At 42.2% G+C, this 27,117-nt stretch overlaps 1 protein-coding gene, 1 long non-coding RNA gene and 1 pseudogene across 3 annotated transcripts in view; 1 reads left to right on the top strand and 2 right to left on the bottom strand.

Annotated features, from left to right (window-relative positions):
• CYP20A1 (cytochrome P450 family 20 subfamily A member 1) overlaps positions 1 to 14,966 on the top strand; it is a 65,066-nt gene extending 50,100 nt beyond the window's left edge. The window contains exons 10-13 of one of the 2 annotated variants that reach the window (XM_002712554.5): positions 4,340 to 4,451; positions 5,452 to 5,516; positions 9,599 to 9,688; positions 9,832 to 14,966. In XM_002712554.5, the coding sequence (XP_002712600.2) occupies positions 4,340 to 4,451; positions 5,452 to 5,516; positions 9,599 to 9,688; positions 9,832 to 9,982 (418 nt within the window). In that variant the 3' untranslated portion in view covers positions 9,983 to 14,966. The remainder of the gene's footprint in view (positions 1 to 4,339; positions 4,452 to 5,451; positions 5,517 to 9,598; positions 9,689 to 9,831) is intronic. The other variant, XM_051848291.2, reaches the window with a different exon arrangement.
• Positions 4,929 to 5,011, bottom strand: LOC138849210 (U2 spliceosomal RNA; annotated as a pseudogene).
• Positions 12,866 to 27,001, bottom strand: LOC103348859 (uncharacterized). Its single transcript, XR_001793632.3, has 3 exons — positions 26,862 to 27,001; positions 25,966 to 26,011; positions 12,866 to 13,074 (listed from the first exon to the last, which is right to left on the bottom strand). It is a non-coding gene; the product is annotated as an uncharacterized lncRNA (long non-coding RNA).
• Positions 27,002 to 27,117: the final 116 nt, after the last annotated feature.

The raw sequence follows: 27,117 nt of genomic DNA, 5'->3' as shown, positions 1-27,117 counted from the left end.
GGCAGGGACTGAAGTGACTTGAGCCGTCATCGGCTGCTTCCCAGGGTGCATATTATCAGGAAGCTGGATCACTAGCGAGTATCTGGGTCAAAAATCAAGTACTTGAATAAGGGATGCAGGTATTCCAAATGGCATGTGCCAAACACCTGTCCCCCCAAATATATTTAAAACAATAAGTTTAAACATTTTAAATACACAATATATGACTCTTCTATAAATTCCAATTTTGCTCTATTTTGTGGATATTATTCTCATATCTAGTGACTCTACCATGTCTAAGCAATGATCAAGTTTTATTGATTCTACTTATCAATTAGCTTTTCAGGGTATTTTGTTTTTGTTTTTTTTTTAATTGTTTGAGAGACAGACTGAGAGAGCGAGAGAGCGAGCTCTTCTCTACTGGTTCAGTATTCAGATACCCTGGGCCAGGGGTGGGACAAGCCAAACCATGAGTCGATAATGTACAGCAGGTCTCCTGGTTTGGTGGCAGGAACTCAGTTGCTTGAGCCATTACTGCTGCCTCTCAGGATCTACACTAGAAGGAAGCTAGAACCAGGGCTGGAGCTGAGAATCCAACCCAGGCACTCAGATGTGGGATGAGGGCATCTTAACCACAAGGCTGAGCACTCCGTGACTGGGATACCTCAGCAGCCTTGAATCTTGTTCCTTTCTGGCCCATCTTCCACATTGCTGCTGGAGCTCATGGCTGCACATTGCATCACCAAAGGTGCTTTCAAAATACAGATATCTGGGGCCTGGCATTGTGGTTGTGGTACAACAGGTTAAGCCACTGCTTGCATGGCAAATATCCCATAGAAAAGAGTGCCTGTTCAAGTCCTGACTGCTTCACTTCTAGTCCCACTTCCTGCTAATGTGCCTGGGAAGGCAGCTTGAAAGCCCAAATACAAGAGCTCCTGCCACCCTGTGGATGGAGTTACTGGCTCCTGGTTTCAGCCTGGCCCAGCTTTGGCTGTTGTGACATTTGGGAGGAGTGAACCAACAAATGGAAGATCTCTCTCTCTCTGTCTCTCTCTCTCTCTCTGTAACTTTGCCTTTCAGATAAATAAGTAAATAAATAATTAAATAAATAAATGAAACAGATATGTTTGGGACAAATCTCAAACCAATTGTTTCACAGTCTCTGGACATCAAGTTTCCATAAGCTTCTCAGATGATTCTAATGTGTATCCAAAGTTTAGAACTGGGGGGCAGGGAGACTAATGATTTTCCTACATCTGGAGAGTCACATCTGATCAACCAATTTCTGAATTTTAAAGTCCTTCACTGCTCTTCAGATATAGTTTACTTTTTTAAAAAAAGATTTTATTTTATTTGAAAGAGTTACAGAGAGAGGTAGAGACAGAGACAGGTCTTCCATACACTGGTTCACTCCTCAAATGGCTGCACTGTCTGGAGCTGAGCTGATCCAAAGCCAGGAGCCAGAAGCTTCTTCCAGGTCTCCCACATGGGTGCAGGGGCCCAAGGACTTTCTCAGGTGCATTAGTAGGGAGCTGGATCAGAAGTGGAGCAGCCAGGGCTCAAACCTGTGCCCATATGGGATGCTGGCACTGCAGGCCAGGGCTTTAGCCACTGGCCCTCCCCAATATAGTTTATTTACATAACTTACTAAACTCTGTACCATTTCAAAAACTGGACCTAATGAGGCCTGTGCTGTGGCATAATGGGTTAAAGGTGCCATCTACAACACTGGTATCAGTGGGTACTGATTCGAGTCCCTGCCGCTCCACGTCCAGTCCAGCTCCCTGCTAATACTCCTGGGAAAGCAGTGGAAGATGGCCCAAGTCCTTGGATCCTTGTGGGAGACCTGGATGACCTGGATGAATCTCCTGGCTTTGGAGTGGCCCAGCCCCGGCCGTTGTGGCCATTTGGGGAGTGAAATAATAGATGGAAGATCTCTCTCTCTCTCTCTTTCTCCTCCGTGTCTCTCTCTCTCTCTCTCTTTCTCTCTCTCTCTGTGACTGCCTTTCAAATAAACAAATAATCTAAAAACAAATTTAAAAAACTGGGCCTAGGGCCGGTGCCATGGCTCACTTGGTTAATCTACCTGTGGCACCGGCATCACATATGGGTGTGGGTTCTAGTCCCAGTTGCTCCTCTTCCAGTCCAGCTCTCTGCTGTGGCCAGAGAGTGCAGTGGAGGATGGCCCAAGTGCTTGGGTGCCTGCACCCGCATGGGAGACCAGGAGGAAGTACCTTGCTCCTGTCTTCTGATCGGCACAGCGCCAGCCTTGGCGGCCATTTAGGGGGTGAACCAACGGAGGGAAGACCTTTCTCTCTGTCTCTCTCTCTCTCTCTCACTGTCTAACTCTATCTGTCAAATAATAATAATGAAAAAAGGGCCTAGGCTCCCTCTGCCACCTCCTTTTTCATTACTGTACCTCTTTGTACCCTTGGTTTCGGCTCTGGTCTTTTGTTTTTGTGAAGGTACAACACTTTTTTTTTTTTTTTTAGCTCCTGGATTTTGCACAGACTAATCTGTGTAGGTTCTCTTTTCATCTCCTCTCACTAACTCCGGAGGTTTTTCCTTTTGCTGGACTCAGCCTAAGCGTGTGTTTCTTTGCAAAGCCTTTTCTCACGTTAGGTGCTCCTGCCTGTGTTCCTGTGTGCCCTGACTTTCCTTTATCATGACATTTACTGTGCTGGTGTACTTGACCATCTTCTATATGCTCTCGACTCTCCTTCCCTCTGCCAACTCCATTCTGAATTCCTTGAAAGTACCAGTCTTGTAGGTCAGTATCCAGCACAGTGCTTCAGATGTCATGGATCCCCAGTAAGTATTTGTTCAAAGAGGAAAAGAAGGAGCAATATTTACTCTTTTGTTGTTGTTTGATATTATAAACAACACTATTGTATTTAGACCTTTGTTATTGTTTCCAAATATTTCTGTATAATAAGGTCCTAAAAGCAAACTAATAGTTTAGGGATGTATGCAGTACTACAGTGGTTAAGATTAGGGGGCTTTGAAGTAAAACAGACATGGGTTTGAATCCTGTCGATACCACTTAGATGCTGTGTGATCTTACACAATTGCTCTAACTTTAATCTGTAAAATTAGAATAATAGTGTCCATGAGTTTCTTATAAGGATTAAATGCAGTCCTGAATATAAAAGTATTTAAGTGAACTAGCTTATGGCAAGATCATGATATGATTTAATTTTTACTGTATTGTGATGCATACCTAGTATTTTTTAATTAAAGAATTTTTTTTAATTTATTCACTTGAGAGAGAGAATTACAGATAGAAGGAGAGACAGAGAGAAGGGTCTTCCATCTGCTGGTTCACTCCCCAAATGGTTACAATGGCTGGAGCTGGGCCAGATGGAAGCCAGAAGCTAGGAGCTTCATCTGCAGCTCCCATGAGGGTGGACTTGAGTCATCTTCCACTGCTTTCCCAGGCCATCAGCAAAGAGCTGGATTGGAAGAGGAGCAGCAGGGACTCAAACCAGTTCCCATTTGGGATGTTGGCACTGTAGGCAGAGGCTTAGCCTACTACACCACAGCACCAGCCCCAAATTACACTTATTCTTACACCAATTGGATATAGGAGTATCTTTTTTTGTCATCTTTTATTAGTAATATCTGTTGTCATTCTTTGTTATCTTTGCCCGTCTGGCAAGTGAGGAGAGACAGAGAGAAAGGTCTTCCTTTTGCCGTTGGTTCACCCTCCAATGGCCGCTGCGGCCGGCGCACCGCGCTGATCCGAAGGCAGGAGCCAGGTGCTTCTCCTGGTCTCCCATGGGGTGCAGGGCCCGAGTACTTGGGCCATCCTCCACTGTACTCCCAGGCCATAGCAGAGAGCTGGCCTGGAAGAGGGGCAACTGGGACAGAATCCAGCGCCCCGACCGGGACTAGAACCCAGTATGCCGGCACCGCTAGGCGGAGGATTAGCCTAGTGAGCCGCGGCGCTGGCCAGAAGCTCACTTTTTAAAAGAGCTTTTGTATATTAAGGATATATTTACTAAAAATATTTTTTCCTAGTTGTGTTTCATTTTACAAAATGTGTCTATAGTTAGAGTGTTTACGTTATTCTTTATGGTTTCTGTCATTGTGTCATGCTAAAAATAAAGGATGTCTCTAGTAAAAAATTGCATTGTTTGGTGCTTTCATCTGGTACTTTTACAAGTGTTTTTAATTTATTTAAATCTATCTATGTAAAAGTTTTATACTTATATATAACATATCTTTAAGCAAATAAAAGTTATGATGAATTATTTTAAATTGGTAAGATTTGAGAAGTTGTTCAATAACATCTTAAAATACTTATATTTCAAACTGCCTCTCCCAAATTAAATATCTTTAAAACAAATTGTTTTATTAGATATTGCCGGCAAATACTTTGTGAAACTGTTCGGACTGCCAAACTGACCCCAGTTTCTGCCCGGCTTCAGGATATTGAAGGAAAAATTGACCAGTTCATTATTCCTAGAGAGGTGAGAAACATTTGGTATATTTAACTCATCCAGTTATTTTTCTTAACTCTTTTGGTGTCTGTTTTAAATTTTTTTTTCTTTGAAGTGTCCAATAAATACTACCCATTGTTAGATGGAACACACAGTCATTTTAATTACTAAATCATATATGCTTATTTTAAAGTTCAGATAATAGAGAATCTTCCTTCCCCACAGGTACTACTTGTTAACAGTTTAATGTGTTTTTTGTAAGTTACAAATTATATCCTTGTTCAGAATTTGAGTAGAGTCTTAGAAATGAGTGTTCAAAGTCCTTGTGTATTTGCATTTAAAATTGTCCTCTAAAGGCAATCTGTGATGTTAGCAACCATGAGTGAGAGTACTTCCTTTCTCTAAATCCTTGCCACCTCTGTATTTATGAATCTTCTACATATTTTGTGACCCTTATATGAAAAAAAATCACCTCATTATTCTAATTTGCCTTTATCTGATCATTGGAGAGATTGAACAACTTTTAATACGTAATTTGTATTCCTTCTTTTGTACTACACTTGATCTTAGCCAAAAGGCCGAGAAGCGATTGTATTCCTTCTTTTGTGAATTATCTTTACAACTTTAAGTCTCCTTCTGGTGAATTTATGTCTTTGTATAATATAAAATCAAATTTTGTTAGTTATATGGCAAATACGTTTTTCGTGCCTATATTTCCTTTTACTATTGTTTATGCTTTGTTGTTTCTGTTTTCTTTTTTTTTTTTTTAATTTGGATGCAGGTTTTAAATTTTCATGTAGTTAATGAAGTCTGTTATTTCTTTATGGCTTCCAGATTTTGTGATATGCTTAACAAGCCTTTCCCCTGTGTAATAAAATAGCAAAATAGCAATCTGTGTTTTCTTCTGTTATTTTATATTTTATTTGATTTTTCATTATCTGTATTAAAAGAGCTTTAAGGTGAACTGACTCTCTGGGAGTGATTTTGCTGGTGGTAGGCACTGATTAACGAGATTGGTTGTTTTTTGCAGACTCTTGTTCTTTATGCCCTTGGAGTGGTACTTCAGGACCCCAGTACTTGGCCATCACCATACAAGTAGGCAGCATTTGTCATTGTTCATTTTTATGTACTTACATGTTGTGCATTGTTTCTCTAGGTTTTGAGGAGAAAATTCAGTATGTGGCAATGATAGAACAAAAAGCCTCTGCCTTCCGCTTATATGTTCTGTTTACTATTTTTTTTCTTCCATGAATGTGTTATCTGCTACTCTAAATCTCGATTATTATCACTTGTATGCTAAGATCTGCTTAATTACCTGATCTCTACAACACTCTTTAACTTCAGTAGAATTTAGAATTTTGTTGTTGTTAAGTGGGTATTGCTCATGCAGGTTCTTTTTTTCCTTCTGTTGGTCTTTCTCAAGTATTCAGTTCTTTAGTAGAATTCAAAGAGTAGGTGTTGTATGTATGTGTGTTATGTGTGCAAAGGACAAGGAAGGGGAAAGATGAAGAACAAAGCTACGGTTTTCTTCTACATGGGTATCTAGTAAAATCAGCCATAAGGTGACAGGCTAGGATTTACATCCCTGGAAGAAGTTTATTGAGTTGATTGGGGGTCAGATGGTGATGTAGTGTGCAAGAGCGGAGGGTTAGTGGCATGGATTGAGTACTAGGTGCATGACTTCTGGAGTATAAAAGAGGGGCATATTAAGTGCTTCTATCATTTGAGATTTTTTAAATCTCATCTTAAATTTTTTTATTTTCATTTTTTTTTTTAATTGGAGAGGCAGAGAGACACAGAGAGAAAGAGAAGACTCCCGTTTTCTGGTGCACTCACCAAATAGCTATAATGGCCAGGACTGGTCTGAGGCAGAATCCAGGGGTCAGGAATTCAATCCATGTTTCTTATATGGGTGACAGGAATTCAATTACTTGAGCCTTCACCACTGCCTTCCAGGCTCTGCATTACCCAGAAGCTGGAGTCGGGAGCCAGAGGCATGGATCAAGCCCAGATAACCCTATGTGGGACACAGGTGTCAACCACTAGGAGAAATGCCCACACCTTTAATAATATATGACATTAAGGGAAATTTAGTAATTAAAACAAAATTCCTTCAAAATTTGTAAAATGTGTAAAAATTGTTAGGTAAATTTTATATTTCAAATGGATTTTATGGCAAAAGAAATATATAAAGTTTTAGAGTTGTTTACCTAACAGTTGAGATACCCACATCAGAATACCTGGGTCTGATTCATAGCTCTAATCCCTGATTCCAGGTTCCTGCCAGCGCAGACTGGGAGGAAGCAGTGATGACTCAAGTAGTTGGGTTCCTGCCCTATGGAAGATCTGATTTGCATTCCTGGATCCTGGCATTGGCCTCAGCCGTTGAAAACATTTGGGGAGGGAACTAGCAAATGGAAACACTCTCTGTCTCTCAAGTTGCTTTTTTTTTTTTTTTTTTTTAAGATTTATATTTAAGGGGCTCACACTGTGACATAGTGTGTAGAGCTACTGCCTGGGGTCCTGGTGTCCCATGTGGGCACTGGTTCATGTCCCAGCTGCTTCACCTTCCATTCGGCTCCCTACTAATGGCCTGGGAAAAGCAGTGGAAGATGATGGCCCAAGGACCTGGACCCCTGGACCCACGTTGGAGACCCAGATGAAACTCCTGACTTCAGCCTGGCCCAGTCCTGGCTGTTGCAGCCATTTGTAGAGTGAACCAGCAGATGAAAGATTCTCTGTCTGTCTCACTGCCTGTACCTCTCTTTTTCTCTGTAACTCTGCCTTTCAAATAAAAATAAATAATTTTTCTAAAAAAAAGAAATTCAGTTTCTCTCCAGCCTCACAAGTGTTTGCTATTATCACTTTTTTTTAAAAAACACTTATTTATTTAAAAGTCAGAGTTCCACAGAAAGAAAAGGAAAGGCAGAGAGAGAGAGGTCTTCATCTACTGGTTCACTTCCCAGTTGGTCGCAACTCTGGAGCTGCGCCGTTCAGGAGCCAGGAGCTAGGCGCCAGGAGCTTCTTCCTGGTCTCCCACACTGGAGTAGGGGCCCAAGGACTTGGGCCATCTTCTACTGCTTTCCCAGGCCATAACAGAGAGCTGGATTGGAAGTGGAGCAACTGGGACTTGAACCATCGCCCATATGGGATGTTGGCACTGCAGGAGGCAGCTTTACTTGCTGTGCCACAGCCCTGACCCTCCTTGATTTACTTTTTTTTTTTTTTTGACAGGCAGAGTGGACAGTGAGAGAGAGAGAGAGACAGAGAGAAAGGTCTTCCTTTGCCCTTGGTTCACCCTCCAATGGCCGCCGCGGCCGGCGCGCTGTGGCTGGCGCACCGCGCTGATCCGATGGCAGGAGCCAGGAGCCAGGTGCTTTTCCTGGTCTCCCATGGGGTGCAGGGCCCAAGCACCTGGGCCATCCTCCACTGCACTCCCTGGCCACAGCAGAGAGCTGGCCTGGAAGAGGGGCAACCGGGACAGAATCCGGTGCCCCAACCGGGACTAGAACCCGGTGTGCCGGCGCCGCTAGGCGGAGGATTAGCCTAGTGAGCTGAGGCGCCGGCCTTCCTTGATTTACTTTTAATCTGAAAATACATCAATACCATCAAGTAAACATTTAGAGTCTTTAATTCAGAATAGATTAAAGGGGAGAATGATTAAATTTCATATTATTTTAAAATAAACTGTATTATAAACATAGTATGAATACGTTCCAAAAGTGAAAAGTAATTCATGTTTTTTAAATAAAATGAAATCAGAATTTTTTTTTATTTTAGTCCAGTTTAGGTCTTTCAGAAGCATTTTTGGGGGAACAGACGTTCTGCTGAATGGTTAAGATGCTAGTTGGGATGCCTGCATCCCCTTCAGAATCCCTGGGTTTGAGTTCCAGCTCCAGTCTGGATTCTAGCTTCCTGCTAAGACACATCCTGGAAGGCAGCAAGTGATGACTCAAGAGATTGGATCCCTGCCTTGCACATGGAAGACCTGGACTGAGTTCCCTGCTCCCTGCTTCGGCTTAGCCCAGGCCAGCCACTGCAGGCATTTGAGGAATGCACCAGCAGAAGGCAGATCTCTCTATGTCTGTCTTTTTGTTTCTCTAACTGACAAACAAATACTTTAAAATTAAAAATTTTAAAAGCCCAACATTTTTAGAGGAATTTTTATGTTCCAAAGTTGGTAGGTTGTTTTGTTTTTGAAATATCCATGCAGGGCCAGCATTGTGTTGTAGTGGGTTTAGCCACTGCCTGTGATGCCAGCATCCTATATGGGCACTGGTTCTAGTCCTGGCTGCTCCTCTTCCAATCTAGCTCTCTGCTGTGGCCTGGGAAAGCAGCAGCAGATGGCCCAAGTGCTTGGGCCCCTGCACGCTTGTGGGAGATCCGGAGGACACACCTAGCTCCTAGTTTGAGCCCAGCCCAGCTCCAGCCATTGGGGAGTAAACCAGCAAAAGGAAGATCTCACTCTCTGTCACTCCCTCTCTCTGTAACTCTGCCTTTCAAATAAATAAAATATATATTTTATATATATAAATATTTAAAATAATGGATATTATAAATTATTATATATTATATATAAATTTTATATTATAAAATAATGGATATTTAAAATAAATATCCATTCCCCCAGTGACTTTATACAGAGTAAGTTCTGAAAACAAAAAGCCTTTCTCGGGCTCTTCATTTCTCTTATTTATTAATAAGTCTAAGTACAGTATAATTGATGATTATAGTTTTAAGGCCAGAATTTCCAATTTTAAGAAATAAATATTAGTTGAAAAGGCAGTGTGAAGTGCCTCACATTGACTAATTGGTTTCATGTAATAAGTCTTACATTTAATTAAAGATTCATTTTGTGGTTTTGTATAATACTTCATAGGAAGTATTATATCTCATAAAATGAATGAAACCTTTGTTACAATCTCATTCCCTTATAGTTATGAGAAATGCATTTTGTTTCTATTGTGTAGAAATAATAAAATAAGAAACATCAAGAGACTAAATATATGTTCAGTAATTTGGGAACATAATAGGTTACATGTAAATACAATGTGGCAGTGTTTTCTAGTCTGTAGACTTTAGATTTCAAACTTTGTTACATACCAATGTCTGTTTAGTGTCAATATGTAAATTACCAGTGGAGCTATATTATGATTAACTCCAAATTTTCTTTGTAGGTTTGATCCAGACCGGTTTGCAGATGAGTCAGCAATGAAGACTTTCTCCTTGCTTGGATTTTCGGGCACACAGGAATGTCCAGAGTTGAGGTGAATGACAGAGAAAGTAATGCAGAAGGAAGCAATGGCAGATCTTAGAATTTTGATAATCACTGTTGATGACTGTGAGCAACATGTATAAGAGAAGAATAATTTTTCATCTTTAATAATGAGTTAATTTTCTTCCCCACTAGGTTTGCGTATATGGTGAGCACTGTACTTCTGAGTGTGTTGGTGAGGAGGCTGCACCTACTTCCCGTGGAGGGACAAGTTATTGAAACAAAGTATGAACTGGTAACGTCATCAAGGGAAGAAGCTTGGATCACTGTCTCAAAGAGATACTAAACTTTTATGCATTTAAAATCTTTGTTAAATAGAATGAGGAAAATAACCATTTAGAAAATTTGTATTGAGTCCTTTCATAAACCAAGAATCATTTTGTAATATAAACACCTATTAGTACTTTATTATGTAAATTTGATTTTTATATATCAGTTTGTCTTAATTGCATGATAAACATTTATAATGTCTATACCAATATATTGAAAATTTTAGTAGAAGCATTTACTTTTAATTTTTCATCCCTTTTTATGCTATTATTTTCATCTTCTTTTTCCTAGTTTCATCTCTAAAATGAATGTCTTTACTTTTTTAATGGAGTGGAACAAATAAGACCCCAGTTGGGACGCCCATATCCCGTATTGCAATGCTTAGATTCACATTCTGACTCCACTGCTGATGCCAGCTTCTTGCTAATATTCACCCTCAGAGGCAACGGGTGATGGCTCAGGTCATTAGGTCCCTGCCACTTACATAGGAAACCTGGATTGAGTTCTGGACTCCCAGTTTTTGACTGGCTTCACTTTGGCCAGACAGGGAAATAAAAGGATGGCAAAAGACATACTTAAGAAGTCTGAGGGGCTGGTGCTGTGGCTTAGCAGGTTAAGCTGCCGTCTACAGTGCTGGCATCTCATATGGTTGCTGGTTCAAGTCCTGGCTGTTCCACTTTCAATCACGCTCCTTGCTAACGCATCTGGGAAAGCAATGGAAGATGGCCTAATTACTTGAAGAAGCTCGTGGCTCCTGGCTTCGGCCTGGCTCAGCCCTGGTGGTTGCAGCCATTTGGAAAATGAACCTGTGGATGGAATATCTCTCTGTTTCTATTTCTCCCTCTCTCTTTGTAACTCTGACTTTCAAATAAACAAATAAATCTTTTTTAAAAAAAGATACAATAAACAGCTTTTGTAGGATGAAATGACCAGTACGCTTTTAGAAAAGATGTTTAATTGGGTCTGGCACTGTAGCACGGTGGGTTAAGCTCGCTCTCTCTTTCTCTCTGTAACTGACTTTCAAATAAATAAATAAAAAATAAATAAATGAAAAGTGTTTAGGCAAAGAATTATTAGGGCTATTTCAAGAATATTTTAAGTATGTTCAAAGTTAAATTTTAAGCACCAATAATATTTATGTTTGATACTTTATTGATAGCATTGTATTTTAATCCAGTTATTCTTACTATACTATTTATGAAATTTTAAAAAAGATTATTTTATTTATTTGAAAGGCAGAGTTACAGAAAGGGAGAGGCAGTAGTAGCAGAGAAAGAGAGAGAGAGAGAGAGAGAGATCTTCCATTTTGTTGGTTCCCTCCCCACATGACCTCAACAGCCAGAACTAGGCCAGGATGAAGGCAGGAGCCAGGAGTTTCTTCTAGGTTTCTCACATGGGTGCAGGGGCCAAAGCACTTGAGCTATCCTCTGATGCTTTCCCAGGCACATTAGCAGGGAGCTGGATAGGAAGTAGAGCAGCCAGGACAAAAACCAGCTCCCATATGGGATGCAAGTATTGCAGGCAGCAACTTAACCCATTATGCCATTCCACCAGCCCTCATTATTTATGAATTTAATAAATTTTTAAACTGAAGGAAATATGAAGGATATTCCCCAAAAGTTCCTGAAAAATGTATATTATGAAAAAAATTGTTCATGGATTTAAAAACTCTCTTGCAGAAAAATAAACTTACTTTTTTATTCAATTTCTCTATGAACTTGTTGAAGTCCTCTGATATGCCAAGTGCAAACAGAGAGGAAAAATATGAGAATTGTTTGCAAGTGAGCCTATTTTTAATACTGCTGAATTTCATTTTTAGTTTTAGCTTTTAGTTTCAAGAATCTACCCTAGTTATTTCATGCTATGTTTATGGTTATGGTTAACTGGCTTACATTTTAGACATAAGTATGCCCAGTTAACATAGAACTTGACTAATGTGATGCAGACTTTATTTCTGAAGAAATAATTTATAGCGTAATTAAATGTCAGCACTTTAAGTGAAATTTTTTTCTTAGTTATATTTTCATGTTTCTAAAAAAGCCCATTGCTAAATCTGTCCCTTTGCACCTATCATTTTATTTTCTTTTTAATGTATATTTTCACCTGCTGAAGGCAGACTGAAGGTGGGGAGGTAGAAAGAGAAAGAGAGCTCCTCCAGGTCTCCCATGTGGGTCGCAGGGGCCCAAGTACTTGAGCCATCATCTGCTGCCTCCCAGTGTGCATTTAGCAAGAAGCTGTGTGGGGACTGGAACCCAGCAGTGCAATGTGAGTTAATTCAGGTGTCCCAAGTGGCAGTTTAACCCGCGGCACCAAACCTCCACCCACGCTCTGTCATTTTCTATGGTTTTATATATGTAGAGCATCCAACCCCTGGCTTGGATTCCTGCCACCCATATGGGAGATCTGATGGAGTTCCTGGCTCTGGCCTAGCCCTAGGCACTGTGGGCATTTGATGAGTGCACCCATGGATCTCTTCTTCCCATCTGTCTCTTCCTCTTTCTTTCTCTCTGTCTATCCCTCTCACAACTGTCAGTATGCCTTTCAAATAAATAAACCATGAAAAAAAAAGAATTGTTATTAAAACTTTGTAGGGGTGTTTATAGACTCTGGGGCAAACATTTTAAGATTCTTTCTTGTAACTCTCTTTATTTTTTTCTCTAAGTCCAGAAAAAGCACTGTTAACCTAGTTATGCCTGTGTTCTCATGTGGTTGGCAGATTGAAAACTTCTTCAGAAACAGTTTGAGGTATAAAACCGAGGGTGTCACCAGCAGCATTACAGAGTCGGGTAGGAGTCATTTAGTAGCAATGGAAAGATAACCTGAGAGAGGAATGGATGCCGTTTTCAAGGGCAGACTTCTATCATGTCAAGAAATTGATCATGGTGACCTTCATTTTCTTCTGAGCCGTACTGTGGCTGTTTGCTACGTTACCACGACTAATGATTAAGGCAGAAGCGGAAAGAGCTGGGAGGCTAGAAGAACAAAGCCGTTACTGTTACTGCTGCAGTCAGAGGAAATCAGTCCAGACGGCTTAGGACGGTGTTGCAGTGGGCCGATGTGAGTGCCCTGCACTGACACAACAGGGATGACACTGACACTGGCAGTAACCTGAAAGAAGAACAGGGGCTGGGGTGAATTTGCTATGAACCAATTCCTTTGTATACAGATCACATTTAGTTCTTAGAGCATAACAGGAGGTTCACTGACCAACTAACAGTTATTCATTCCTGCTAGGAGAATGTAAACAAAGATAACTAAATACAGAATACAAAAAATAAGCATTAAGACCTAAACTTCAGATTATCTTAATCTCTTCCGTGGGGTTTATTGGTAAATTTTAATTATTTTAAAGGAAGGAAATTTTTTTTCCATTTTCAATTAACTTTATATACAGAAAACCAACTTTATATTAAGCAGAGTTCAACTGTTTGCACAAGAAAACAAAAACAAAAAACTATAGTTTTTTGAGACAAAGGCTGTTGAAAGTCATTGCATTTATTTTTTTTTAAGATTTATTTTTTATTTATTTGAAAGGCACAGTTAGAGAGAGTGGGAGAGACAGAGAGATCTTCTGCTGGTTTGCTCCCTAGATGGCTGCATGGCCAGGGCTGGACCAGGCCAAAGCCAGGAGCCAGGAGCCAGGAGCTAGTCTACCACATGGGCGGCAGGGCCCCAAGCACTTGGGCCATCTTCTTCTGCTTTCTCACGCCATTAGCAGAGAGCTGGATTGAAAGTGAAGCAGCTAGGATATGAGCCACCATCCATATAGCCTTACCTGTTATACCATAATGCCTGCCCCAAGGACAGAAATTTTTAAAAGGAAAAGGAAGGAACTGGCTCTGTGACTTAGTAAGCTCATTCGTGTCCCAGGTGCTCTTCTGATCCAGCTCTTCACCATGGCCCGGGAAAGCAGTGGAAGATGGCCTAAGTGTTTGGGCCCCTGTGCCCACGTGGGAAACCTGGAGTAGGCATTGGCTCCTGGCTTTGGATTGGCCCAGGTCCAGCCATTATGCCCATTTAGAGAGTGAACCAGCAAATGGGAGACCTTTCTCTCTGTCTCTCCCTCTCTCTCTCTGTAATTCTGCCTCTCAAATAAATAAAATATTTTTTTAAAAAAAGAAAAAAAATGGCGTTTGGCCTAGTGTCTGTGATGCCCGTGTCCCATATCTGCGTGCTTGGGCCTGGTACCAGCCTGCACAGCGTCTTTCTAATGCAGAACCTGTGGGGTGGAGGTTCAAGTGATCGAGGTCCTAGCTCTAGCGTCGGCCCAGTTCTGGCTGTTGGAAGCATTTGGGGAGCAAATCAATAAATGAGAGTGCACTCTTTTTCTGTCTCACTTTCTCTCTCCCTGCCTCTCAAATAATAAGGAAGAGAATACTGCCAACCCAACCATGTTGTACACCTGTTTAATGTTTTTCCTATTTCCTATATATTTATTATATTCTTAACAGTATGATCTACTTTACACTTAATAAATGTAAAACATTTTTCTTTGTAACTTCATTTTGTTTTTACTTCACAAGGGCTTCAGTGAATACTTTTTAAAGGAATAAAGCTCTAAAATATGAGTAAATTTTAATTTTAATCTCTGGTTTGTAGAATTTTATAAACTGATAATTGTAAAACTTGAGTTGTGGGCCACTTAATAAAATGTCCAGGCAATAGACAGGTGAGTTGTGACATTTCTTCAGTTCCTCTCCCCGTTTAATTGGTCTGCAGTCTGGAGGCTGTCTTTCTTGAGACTGGGAATGAGTCTTGTTATATCATGTGGTAGAATGCCATAAATAAATAAGTTGAGAGTGGTGACCTTAATTTTACCACTATTTGGTAATTGTATTTACATTTAGAATGCTTACAAAGTATTTTAATTTAACCACATGATAGTATGGATTGAAACCTTTTTACTTCACCATTGTAACTATATCATAAATAAAGTAACAAAGTATCTGTTTCCAAAGTAGGCAATCAGCAAATATTTCTGAATAAAGGAATGAAATCTTTATTGGGGTCTTCTGTGTATGTGGAGTAAAGCACTTAGAATTGAAATTGCTTAACAGTGAACAAAAAAGTCCAGATAGTCAACTACTTGTAACAGTACTTTGTGATTTGTTGAGTATCCTATTGTTGGGAGTATTTAAAGTGATGTGCAGTTCTCTTACAGTGATGCTTGCAACACAGTGTTAGGTGTGAACATAGATTAGTAATAGTCTAGTTATACACCGTATCCACCAAAACAGTTGGTAAGCAAGGAGTCACTTATCCCTTCTATATTTTATCCCCAGCTTATCATTGAACCAGGAAATTTTTTTTAAAGATTTATTTATGTATTTGAAAGTCAGAGAGAGAAGGGGGGGGAGAGAGAGAGAGAGAGAGAGAGAGAGAGAGGTCCTCTGTCCAATGGTTCATTCCTCAATTGGTCGCAACAGTGGAAGCTGCGCCGATTCGAAGCCAGGAGTTTCTTCCGGGTCTCCCACGTGGGTGTAGGGTCCCAAGGACTTGGGCCATCTTTCACTGCTTTCCTAGGCCATAGCAAAGAGCTGGATTGGAAGTAGAACAGCCGCGACTTCGAACCGGCACCCTTATGGGATGCCAGCACTGCAAGTGGCGGCTTTACCCACTACGCCACGGCGCCGGCCCCAGGAACTGTTTAAAATAGTTTTTTTTTTTGTTGTTTTTTGTTTTTTTTTTTTTTAACAGGGTAGTTAAGAGGATTATTTCCTAGTATGTATCTCATGGAAAACTATCCTGTGAGAGATTCTGGAACAAACTTCCTAATCCATATTCGTTTTTAGATTCTCCATACTATATTCTTATTCAGATATTTAGAATACATATTGCCATTGGAAGTGCTGAGAAGTTACCATGGTTAAGCTGAATATTCCAAGTGAATTTGATGAAGGCACCCTTTTCTCCAATAACACCTATAAAAAAATGTTCCATGAAACCGGTGTTTTATTTAAGTAGTGTTTGCTAGTACAAAAAACATTTTGTCAACATGATTTACAGACAAGGAGTTTTAAGAAAGAGCTGTCTTAGCTAGTTTCGTTGTCTGTGCCTGGTCCAGAGATATTCTAGCCTAAGAATGACCTGCAGTCTTAGAAGCAGACCATCTGAATTCACCATTCTCTCCCTTAGCTCTGTCAGCACAGCACCTTCTACCTCTGCTGACTCTCGTCCAACCATTTCTTTACTTTTCTATTCCTACCCAGGTGGAATCCAGTTGTCAGAAACTTGTACGAGATGCTATGCTGGGCACAGCATTGAGCGAAATAGATAATGGCATCATTTCCATGTTCTGTCTTCTGGACTTTACCTGATGAGAAAGAGCCCCACATTTCATGTCCAAAGCTTTAAAATCCTTCTTTTACCTAGAGCACTCTGGTTCCTAGGTTTGGAACTAACTCAAGGATCCATGAGGTTAGTGTCTCAAAGGAACATAGGAAGTAACTTGTAGCTGACTACATGGCAAAGAACACAGGAGGCTTCAATTCCGGGTAGTGGGGCAAGAAGCAATAAGGAATTGTTGGGGGTCAAACCAATATTTTCATTGTATGAGCAGGATACTTAACTGAGGTAACTTATCAAGGAAAACTGTCAACACTAATGATGATTACAAATACTGGAGAACTTGAAAAAAAGGTTTTTTAATTTGAAAGAGAGATCTCCCACCCTTTGATTCATCCCGTAAATGCTTGGCAACAGCCAGAGTAGGGCCAGACTGAAGCTAGTAGCCAGGAACTCAATTGGGTTTCCTGAACAAGTACCTGAACCACACCTGTTGCCTAGTCATTTGTATGTTTAATATTCATTATTTGTCAAGTTGCAAGGTTGTCAGCTTAAAAGGACTGTGTAGATTATGTGGTTTTTTTAGGAGATGTAGATGCTCACAATTTAAAGTTTTAGAGGGAGAAGTCTTGGTAGGGCTTTTGAGAGAAGATGAGTAGTATAATTAGGATTTCACTTTGAACCTTTCTCATAGACGGTCTTCTCAAAACATGTGCTTAAGTATGCTGCTGTTATATTCACAGGATTTCGTTAGGCTTTCAAGAAAGTGTAGATTCAGGAAGAATTTGAAAGTAATTTTTTAAAATGTTCTTGATACAGAACATTTGAGGGAGATGCAAATGTGTTTTGAATGCTAAATTTACTTAGATTTAAAAATATGTATCTTCAAGCAAAGTTGCCATGACAACCTTTCTTAATGTGTGTATAAATTTTATGTCTCCTTGAGATTTTCATCTTTTCCAATATAGGGTCTAATCACAAGATTTGAGCACTGTGATATATTTCTATCTGGATGGTGCCCTGCAGAAAGTATATAATTTTGGAAAATACAAACCAAGCATTGGGCAGTTCTGTAGCATGGTGATCCCACAAAGGTAAATGTCACCTTGTTCTCTTTTTGAAAGGAGATTGAAATGACTTCAAAGCCAAGAAGAAATTCATGTAAAACCTGGAATCTCTTCTGTGTGTGCTTCTGTTTTATCTAAAGGATTTATAGGATGGCCCTAGAAAGTTTGCTGAATTCCGAACCAAATCTGGTTAATCTTAAAACTGATCCAGCCTCTGGTATCTTCTAAATCTAATCCTGAGTTGATATCACAGGATGACTCAGAACCACGAGACACCTCTCTACCATGGCACGCATGGGCACAGTGACAAACCCGGGGGCTGCTTCTGGCCTGTGCTGAAGTCCAACAGTTCTAGCGAGATACTTTTACCATACCTCCTTGCATCTTCTTGCCCCTTTTCTCATACCTGTGTCTCTCAAACTTCATTTTGCCTGTTAGGGACCAGGAGAAGAGGAGCAGGATTCTGGAGACCCACAGTTTAAGAGAAAAGCACTTTCATCCTCAATTCTGGTTATACGAATGCAGTGGAGTAAGGGGGTAGCCACTGGTACCTTTTAGTAAGAATAACCATGGCTCTTATTTATGAATTTTTTTTTAAGATTTATTTTATTTGAAAGGCCGAGTTACAGAGAGGCAGAGGCAGAGAGAGAGAGAGATCAGAGAGCGAGAGAGAAAGAGTAAGAAAGAATGAGAATCTTTCATCTGGTTCACTGGAGTGGCTGGGGCTGTGCCGATCTGAAGCCAGAAGCCAGGAGCTTCTTCCAGGTCTCCCACACAGATGTAGGGGCCCAAGGACTTGGGCCATCTGCTGCTGCTTTCTCAGGCCATAGTAGAGAGCTGTATGGGAAGTGGAGCAGCTGGGACTTGAACAGGTGCCCATATGGGATGCTGGCACTGCAAGTGGCAGCTTTACCCACCACACCACGGTGCTGGCCCCTGAACTTTTAACATAGGTGCCTGAAACTTTGAGAAGCTTGCTAAAGAGCTATGTTTGTTAATGTTTTCGATGTTAATTACTCTGTAGCTTAGATTTAAAAAATAATGATTTATTTTAACTTAAGAATCCCTCAGGATGGATCTAATCAAGTATGATCTATTGATTTGTTGACTTTGATTTACTTAAATCTTAATAGACTGTACAATGTTATAGAACATTTAAGAGAATCCATAGATATTTTCTAATCCATTCTCCTTTAAAAGGAAGAAGTCAAAGGTGAGGGAGGTTATTTTACATGAGAATTGGCCTTGGCACTTACTACTTGTTTATGCTAACTCCCTGTCCAAAGCTTTTTTTGCTGTGTAGCATGATTTCAGTGTTTTTTTTTTTTTAATAGATTTATTTATTTGAAAGGCAGAATTACAGAGAGGCAGAGGGAGAGAGTCTTCTATCTGCTGGTTCACTCCCCAGATGGCCGCAATGGCCAGAGCTACACTGATCCAAAGCCAGGAGTCAGTAGCTTCTTCCCATGCAGGTGCAGGGAACCAAGGACTTGGGCCGTCTTCTGCTGCTTTCTCAGGCCATAGCAGAGAGCTGAATTGGAAATGGAGCAGCTGGGACTCGAACCGACACCCATAGGGGATGCGGCAGCTTTACCCGCTACACCACAGTGCTGGTCCTGTCAGTGTTTTCTTAAATTTCATTTTACTTGTTCAGAATATGATTTCCAGGCTAGACATTTAGCATAGCACTTGGGACACCCATATCCCATGATGCCTCAAGTAGTTGGATTCCTGCCATCCATAGGATAGACCTAGATTGAATTCCTAATTCCTGGCTTTGGTGTGGCCAAGCCCCAGCCATTGTGCACAACTGGGGAGTGAACCAGCAGATTGGGGTGCTCTTTTTCTTTCTCTTCAAATAAATCAAACTACATGAAAAATTAGAAAAAAATATTTCCTTTTGGTTTCATCTAATTCTCTAAAGGAAGTGTTAGGTACAAAAGAAAAGGCCTCCTAGGCTGGCGCCGCGGCTCACTAGGCTAATCCTCCGCCTTGTGGCACCGGCACACCGGGTTCTAGTCCCGGTTGGGGCGCCAGATTCTGTCCCGGTTGCCCCTCTTCCAGGCCAGCTCTCTGCTGTGGCCAGGGAGTGCAGTGGAGGATGGCCCAAGTGCTTGGGCCCTGCACCCCATGGGAGACCAGGATAAGTACCTGGCTCCTGCCATCGGATCAGTGCGGTGCGCCAGCCGCGGCGGCCATTGGAGGGTGAACCAACGGCAAAGGAAGACCTTTCTCTCTGTCTCTCTCTCTCACTGTACACTCTGTCTGTCAAAAAAAAAAAAAAAAAGAAGAAGAAGAAGAAGAAGAAAAGGCCTCCTAAAACAAGAACTGTCTAAATTAGTATAATATGCTATTGGTAACTGTAAGACTTGGGATAGTACCTTCCTAAGGCAAAACCCTTAAAAAGACATGTCCCATCAATCATGATAAGATGTTTTTAAAGTGCTTGGTTTATTTTTATTCAAGAGGCATGATTGGGGTCAGAGACATTATTTGTGGGGTTCAGTGCTGAATGAAAATATAGGGCCTTGGCTGGGGCAAGATGTCAGTCTCCTTTTCTCCTTCACCAACCCTTTCAACCTATGGTGGATGAGACCCCCAAGGGACTGAAGTGTCCTGTACTGGGACCCCTCCTGACCTGAATCAGGCTCGAGAGGCCTGCCCTGTCACCTGGTGCTGCCAGCCCCCAGCAGGGATGACTGCTTCCTTCTGCACCTTAAGGCTTACAGACGGCTTACAGGACCCCAGCCCTCTTCGGCTTGCTTGGTGGCTCCCGCAGAGGGCTGGGGGTGACCAAGGAGAATGCACCTCCCTCACCCCATCTCCTGCCAGTGCAATCGGATTACTTCTCTGGGCAGAGGCAGCTATGCCTTGAGGAGGAGTGAGGAGAGGGAGGCTGGCAAGGCACCAAGGCACAGGGAGCTGGTCTCTGAGAACCTGGTAGGGGAGGCACCAGAGTCTGTGTGCTCCAAGTCCCTAGTGTATATTCCATGGTTCCATTGGACTTCATTTACAAAACAGATTTAAAGATAAGATTATTCAGTATTTCACGATGATGTCTGCAAAGCATTCTACCCTAAGCATAGAGCACCTCTAAGCACCTCTGTATGACTATGCTGCAGCCTATAGTGTTGGGCTCTGGAAGCATCCGAGCATACACAGCCTGGTGCTGTGACTCAGTGGTTTTTGATGGCTCTACTTACATGTTTTATGCTAGTTGTTCTTGCAAATATCCATATATGTCTCACTTATAATTTGTCTTTAAGTGATTTAAACCTTTCCAGAATGGCTTAGAATTCTTTACACAATGCACAATGAAAAGACACCCAGCTTTTTCTAAAAAAGGAAAATGATCTTCTGATATGCATATTTATTAAAGTTGCAAAACATTCAGGTACACTATAGATTTCAGTCCCATTTCACCCGTGAAATTCTTACTTATTAATTGGACAAGATTTTTCTTCTGAAAAGTAAAATGGAATCTTTTCCTGAAACAGCATAAGACCCTACGAAATAGTTCAGTGATATGAATCACTCACTTATTCTTAGGGGTAGACATTTAGATAATAGAAGTAGTTGACGGAAAACCGTGAGAAACACATTGTTAATTCCCGTGGAGGAGGAAGGAAGAAGCTCTACTGGTATATTTTAGGTGCAGTTAAAGTCAGTGTTCTCCACCATTTCAAAACATCACATTTTTTTTTTCTGCCCTGCTCCTTTCTTTCCAAGAGGCCACATAAAATTACTTTAAACACTGGATATATTTGTCAATTACCATTGTGAAAGACAATGCCACATTATAATCATAAGTACTATGTATGATTGGTATTGTCATTCTTTGTACTCTGTGAATCTGATAGGTCAGTAATGCCACTGATTATTGGTGTTATTGAACATTTTTATCACGTTTATCAACCTATTTGTATTTATTTTATAAATTTGCCTATTCATGTCCATTTCTCTATTGCACATTTGATTTCTAAGTTCCACTAATATATTCTGTTTGTATTAACTGTATTAGTGGTCAGCATTGTGGCATAGTGGGTTAAGCCATCCCTTGTGAGCACCGTTGCAAATCCCAGCTACTCCTCTTCCGATCCAGCTACCTGTTAATGCACCTGGGAAAGGCAGCAGGAAATGGCTTCTGCCAACAGCGTGGAGACCTGTATTGAGTTCTGGACTCCTGTCTTTGGCCTGACCCAGCCCTGGCCACTGAGACTATTAGTGGAGTGAACCAGCAGATGAAAGATCTCTCTCTCTCTCTCCCTGTTTCTCCCTCTCTATAGATCTGCCTTTCAAATAAATATTTTTTAAAAAATTAACCATTTAAACATCAGACTTTTTGCTGATTGTGTTCTCAACTATTTGTGCTATCTTTATATAGTAATTTAAAATTTTTATTTACCACTTTCCCCAATAGAATCTAAAAAGGCCATCTCCATTCCAGTGTTTCCTATTTACATAATTTTCTTTTAGACTTTAAATCTTCAATTTATGTAATATTTATTTTTGTATCATCTAACTTATTTTTTTCCAACTGTTATGCAGTCATTCTAGCACTGTTTCTCTTTGATTTGAAATTTTACCTCAATCATTTAATTCTTACATTTATTAGAATTGATAGACTTTTTATTCTGTTCCCTTGATAACCATTAATTTTACTTTATGCACTTTTATTATTTAGAACAAGTTTTCTCCTTGATTATTCTTTTTCAGAAATGTCCTGGATATTCTTTGTTTCTAGCTTTTAAACATTTTTAAATTTTATTTTATCTTAGTTAAAATTTATTTATTTGAAAGAGAAACAGATCTTCTATGTACTAGTTCATCCCTAAATGCCTGCAACATCTAGGGCTGGGCCAGGCCAAAGACAGACACCAAGAACTCTATCCAGCTCTCTCATGTGGATGGCAGAGGCCCAAGTACTTGGGCCATCTTCCATTGAATTACCAGGAGCATTAGCAGGGAGCTAGATCTGAAGTGGGGCAGCTGGTATTCCGGCCAGCACTATGAGATGAGATGCCAGTGTGGCAAGATGTGGTTCAACCAGCTGCAACCATAACACTGGCCCCTGACCTGTTTTGAAACTGAAGTGAACAGCATCTTGTTCTTATATTGGAGATGGCTTTGTGACTTATGAAAAATGATTACTTAACCAGTTATATGAGAAAAGCAGGAACTATTTAATCACATACTGTCGCTCCCCCTCTTCGTGGAGGAACGACACAGGACCCTGCGCTGTTCTTTCGTCTGCTCGGCCCTCCCCGGGTTTGCTGCTGGTTCTTCCCGGGTTGGCTACTATCCCTTCCACCTCCGTGGAAGGGCAGTTCCCCCTGGCCACATTCCCCACTTCCGCAGGGGAGCGGCACTCCGCCGGCCGGCTCTCTCGGGGGCTGCACAGGTGTTCCTTCAGATGTTCCCCTTAGATGTTCCTGGTGCGTGCCGTCTCTCTCCTCCTTTATAGTCCTCCTCCGCCAATCCTAACTCGGCTGCCCACACGCCGAGTACTCCGCTCTCCTCCAATCAGTAGCAAGTCCTACAGTTTATTGGTTGAACTGGAGGCAGCTGTGCAGAAGCTGTTTACTTCTCTCCCAGCGCCATATTGTGGGAGAGCAGATGCATAGAATAAGTCTTAATTCCAGTAACTCAGTCCAGTCCGGGCTGCTCCCCACACATACAAAAGTAATGAATTTAAAGGTGAGATGCTTAGGGCCGGCGCCGCGGCTCAATAGGCTAATCCTCCGCCTAGCGGGTTCTAGTCCCGGTCGGGGCGCCGGATTATGTCCCGGTTGCCCCTCTTCCAGGCCAGCCCTCTGCTGTGGCCAGGGAGTGCAGTGGAGGATGGCCCAGGTGCTTGGGCCCTGCACCCCATGGGAGACCAGGAAAAGCACCTGGCTCCTGGCTCCTGCCATCGGATCAGCGCGGTGCGCCGGCTGCAGCGCGCTGGCCGCGGCGGCCATTGGAGGGTGAACCAACGGCAAAGGAAGACCTTTCTCTCTGTCTCTCTCTCTCACTGTCCACTCTGCCTGTCAAAAAAAAAAAAAAGATTTTAAAGGTGAGATGCTTAATCTTACATGGATTAGAAGGAGCTAATAATTTTAAAACACTGGAACAAATTTGGATTATATATCCTCACAAACTCATAAGTGGACATATTAGATACAATTAGACATATGAGGTACAATTAAAAATCTTCTGGTGTTTGTCCTAGCAGTTGGTCCCATATCTAAGTGGATTCAATACCCAGCTCTGGCTCTGGCTCCCGACTCCAGCTTCCTGGTAATGCAGACTTTGGGAGATAGTAGTGATGACTCAAGTAATTGGTTTTCTATCACTCATGTGGGAGACCTGGATTAACCTCCAGACTCCTGGCTTTGGTGTCAGTCCAGCCCTGGCCATTGCTGGCATTTGGAGAATGAACTAGAGAATGGGAGTTCTTTATCTTATCTCTCTGCCTTTCAAATAAATACATACTTTAAAATTTTTTTTTTATTTTTCCTTTATTGGAATGTCAGAGACATGGGCCGACACTGTGGCATAGCAGGTACAACTACCGCCTGCAGTGCCAGTTTGAGTGCTAGCTGCTCTGCTTTTCCTCTGTAACTCTGCCTTTCAAAAAAAAAAAAAAAAAAAAAAGAGAGAGAGACAAGGAGATCTTCCATGGACTGGTTCACTTCCTAAAAACTTGAAACAGCCAGAGCTGGGCCAGGCTGAAACCAGGAGCCCAGAAATCAATCTGGGTCTACACATGGGTGGCAAGGACCTGGGTACTTGAGCCATTACCTGGTTTCCAGGGTGTATATCAGCAGGAAACTGGATTGGATGCAGAGCTGGGATTTGAATTCAGGCACTCTGATATGCTGTTGCCAAAAGCTCACCCAAATAAATAAAAATTAAAAAAACACTTCTTGGGGCCAGTGCTGTGGCATAGTAAGCTAAGTCTCTGCCTGTGGCACCGGCATCCCATGTGGGGGCTGGTTTATGTCCCAGCTGCTGCTTTTCTGATCCAGTTCTCCGCTGTGGCCTAGGAGAGCAGCAGCAGATGGCCCAAGTGCTTGGGGCCTTGCACCCTGGCTCCTAGCTCCGGATCAGCCGGATCTCCGATCATTGCGGTCATTTAGGGAGTGAACCAGCAGAGACCTTTCTGTTTCTCTCTCTCTCTCTCTGTAACGCCACCTCTCAAATAAATAGTCTTTTTAAAAAATTCTTATACTAGAGGCCTTGAAATGTGGCTTGACTCAAAGGTAATGAGTTTGTTTACTTTTTTTTTTTGTTTGTTTGAAGGCAGAGTGGACAGTGAGAGACAGAGAGAAAGGTCTTCCTTTTCCATTGGTTCACCCCCCCAATGGCTGCTGCGGCTGGCGCACTGCGCTGATCTGAAGCCAGGAGCTTCTCCTGGTCTCCCATGTGGGTGCAGGGCCAAGCACTTGGGCCATCCTCCACTGCCTTCCCGGGCCACAGCAGAGAGCTGGACAGTAAGAGGAGCAACCGGGACAGAATCTGGCGCCCCAACCGGGACTGGAACCCGGGGTGCCAACGCTGTAGGCAGAGGATTAACCTATTGGGCTGTAGCGCCGGCTGAATTTGTTTACTTTTAGATTGATTTTTTTTTTTTTTTTGAAAGGCAGAGTGGTAGAGAGGGAGAGACAGAGATCTTCTACCCACTGATTCACTGCCCAGATTGTAGCTATGAGCAGGTCTGGGCCAGGCAGAAGCCAGGAACTCCATCCTGGTCTCCCTATGGACAGCAGGAACCCAGCACTTGGACCATTTTCCACTGCTTTCCCAGGTGCATTAGCAGGGAGCTGCACTGGAAGTGAAGCAGTCAGGGTTCAGATCAGTGCTTTGATATGAACACTTGTCACAAGCAGTGGGTCAACTGCTGTGCTCCAACTCTCATCCCGAGTGTGCTTATTTATGTGTGTCTATATGGAGAAGTTCACCTGAAGTGTGCACTGCCATCATCATGGTCATTTTCTGAGGTCCTAACTGTATGTTAGTATGACGGTTCAGCTGAAAAGTTGTCCAAATGAGCAGATTTCAGGTACCTTCATCCAGTTACACAAGTACGGGTAACTGCTGGAGGATCTGCATGAGTTACTCACTTGTATCTTTGATTCAAAGAATTATGTCCCCTTTTAGAGCTTTTGTAGTTGTTTCCTTTTTTTTTTAAATCAATTTTGGTGGCAGTGAAAGTGTCCACGAATGTCTGGATCTGCTTAGTGGTAAAAGCCACTCTGAGTTGAGATTTCCAGCCCCCAGACTTCGGCTTCACAGCTCCTCATGGGCAGAAGGGCGTCTCATGGGCGTCACCTGTGAACTTGTTAGAAACAGAAGCTGGGCCAGACCAACTGAATCAGGCACTCCCAGGGTGGGCCCAGCAGTTTGTTTTAGTAAGCTCTGCAGGTGATTCCAACCCACAATGAGAACGCTGTCCTGAGCTTAACCCTTCATCTTTTATATTAAAGAAGGTCACAGAGGTTGTTACAAATAAAAGTGCTAGACTCCACCCTTCGTAATTACCAGGATGATGAATCATCTCCCAGTGAAATGCGTTTATTGGGCCAACTGCTAAGCAGTATGTGAAAGGATGCTGGTGGGAACCAAGTGGGGGCTGGGAGAAGATTCTGTCCACCCTTTAACTCACCTGGTGGGCTTCTTAAACTTGAGGTTTTTATCCATTGAAGTTGAGTCTGAAAGAAAAGTTTGAGGTAATGTTTTAGTCACTTGGTTATTGATGTCTTATTCCTTGAAGCAAGCTGATGTGGCATTTAACTACCCCAATTCTATCATTCCTGCTGTCTAATGAGCCTCTAGGATATGACCCTGCAGTTTTTATTTTTAATAAGCTTCTCACTCTTGAGAGCCACTAATACAGGGAATGTTTAAAGTGGTTGAGAATAAAACCAGTAGTACTAGGCCAACATTTTCAGTGGCAATCATAGATTTTGCTAAGGTACGTATCATAAAGCCAGTAACATTAAGGTCTGCTCCAGAAACTTGCAATGTGTATTTAAATTACTTTTTGAGATGGTCTAATAGTTTTTCTTATCATCTGAAAACAGGATACATTTGCGAGGGCAAGAACAAGTGTTGAAGCCATAGACCTGGTCTAATCTAAGATGGTATTCCCTGGAGTCAACCTTGACTTTCTGCCCTAGAAATAAACTAAAGCTCATGGCTCACTACCTCAGAAGTTGTCAGGGGATTTAGTTTTTCAAGACTACACTGTATAGGGTGGTCAGACTTAGGAAAGAAGATACAGGGTCCGCAGAGTAAGAACAGAATTACAAATCTGCAAGATCCAAATGATCTGCCTTGCATTTTTTACTAGTGGTTAACATTTACAAGGTGTTTTCACATCATTTTATCCACGGAATAGCACTGGGGCGAACGGAATGGGGGCGAACCCAGCGGGGTCCACGGGCTTGGTGGGGTGGGCAGGTAAGCGCGCCCGGCGGCGGCGCAGGAACGAGGGGATGCGGTCACCGCAGTGGACGCTCAAACCCAGAGGATGAGGTCAAGATAAAGAGGAAAACGAACTCAGGGGCCAAGTTTCGAGAACTTTACGCCCGAGCTGAAGAGGTGTGATCTTTCACAGCCAACGGCCCGGGGCTGTCATCGCCTCCGGCCTGCGGTGGTCAGGAGCAGGCCGAGGGCCTCCCGCGGAGGTTCGGGGCCAGCGAAGGACAGCGCGGAGGGGAGCCGCAGCGGGCGCCGGCGGAGGGCGCCGAGCAGCGCGCTCCCGCCCGGTTAACAAAGGCCGCGCGGGGCACTCCCCGAGCGCCCGGCGCGCACA

The sequence above is a fragment of the Oryctolagus cuniculus genome, chromosome 3 (genome assembly GCF_964237555.1).
Source record: "Oryctolagus cuniculus chromosome 3, mOryCun1.1, whole genome shotgun sequence".
NCBI classification, from domain to species: Eukaryota; Metazoa; Chordata; class Mammalia; order Lagomorpha; family Leporidae; genus Oryctolagus; species Oryctolagus cuniculus.
Note: the sequence above shows the minus strand (reverse complement) of the source record. Positions and strands in the feature narration are given on the sequence as shown.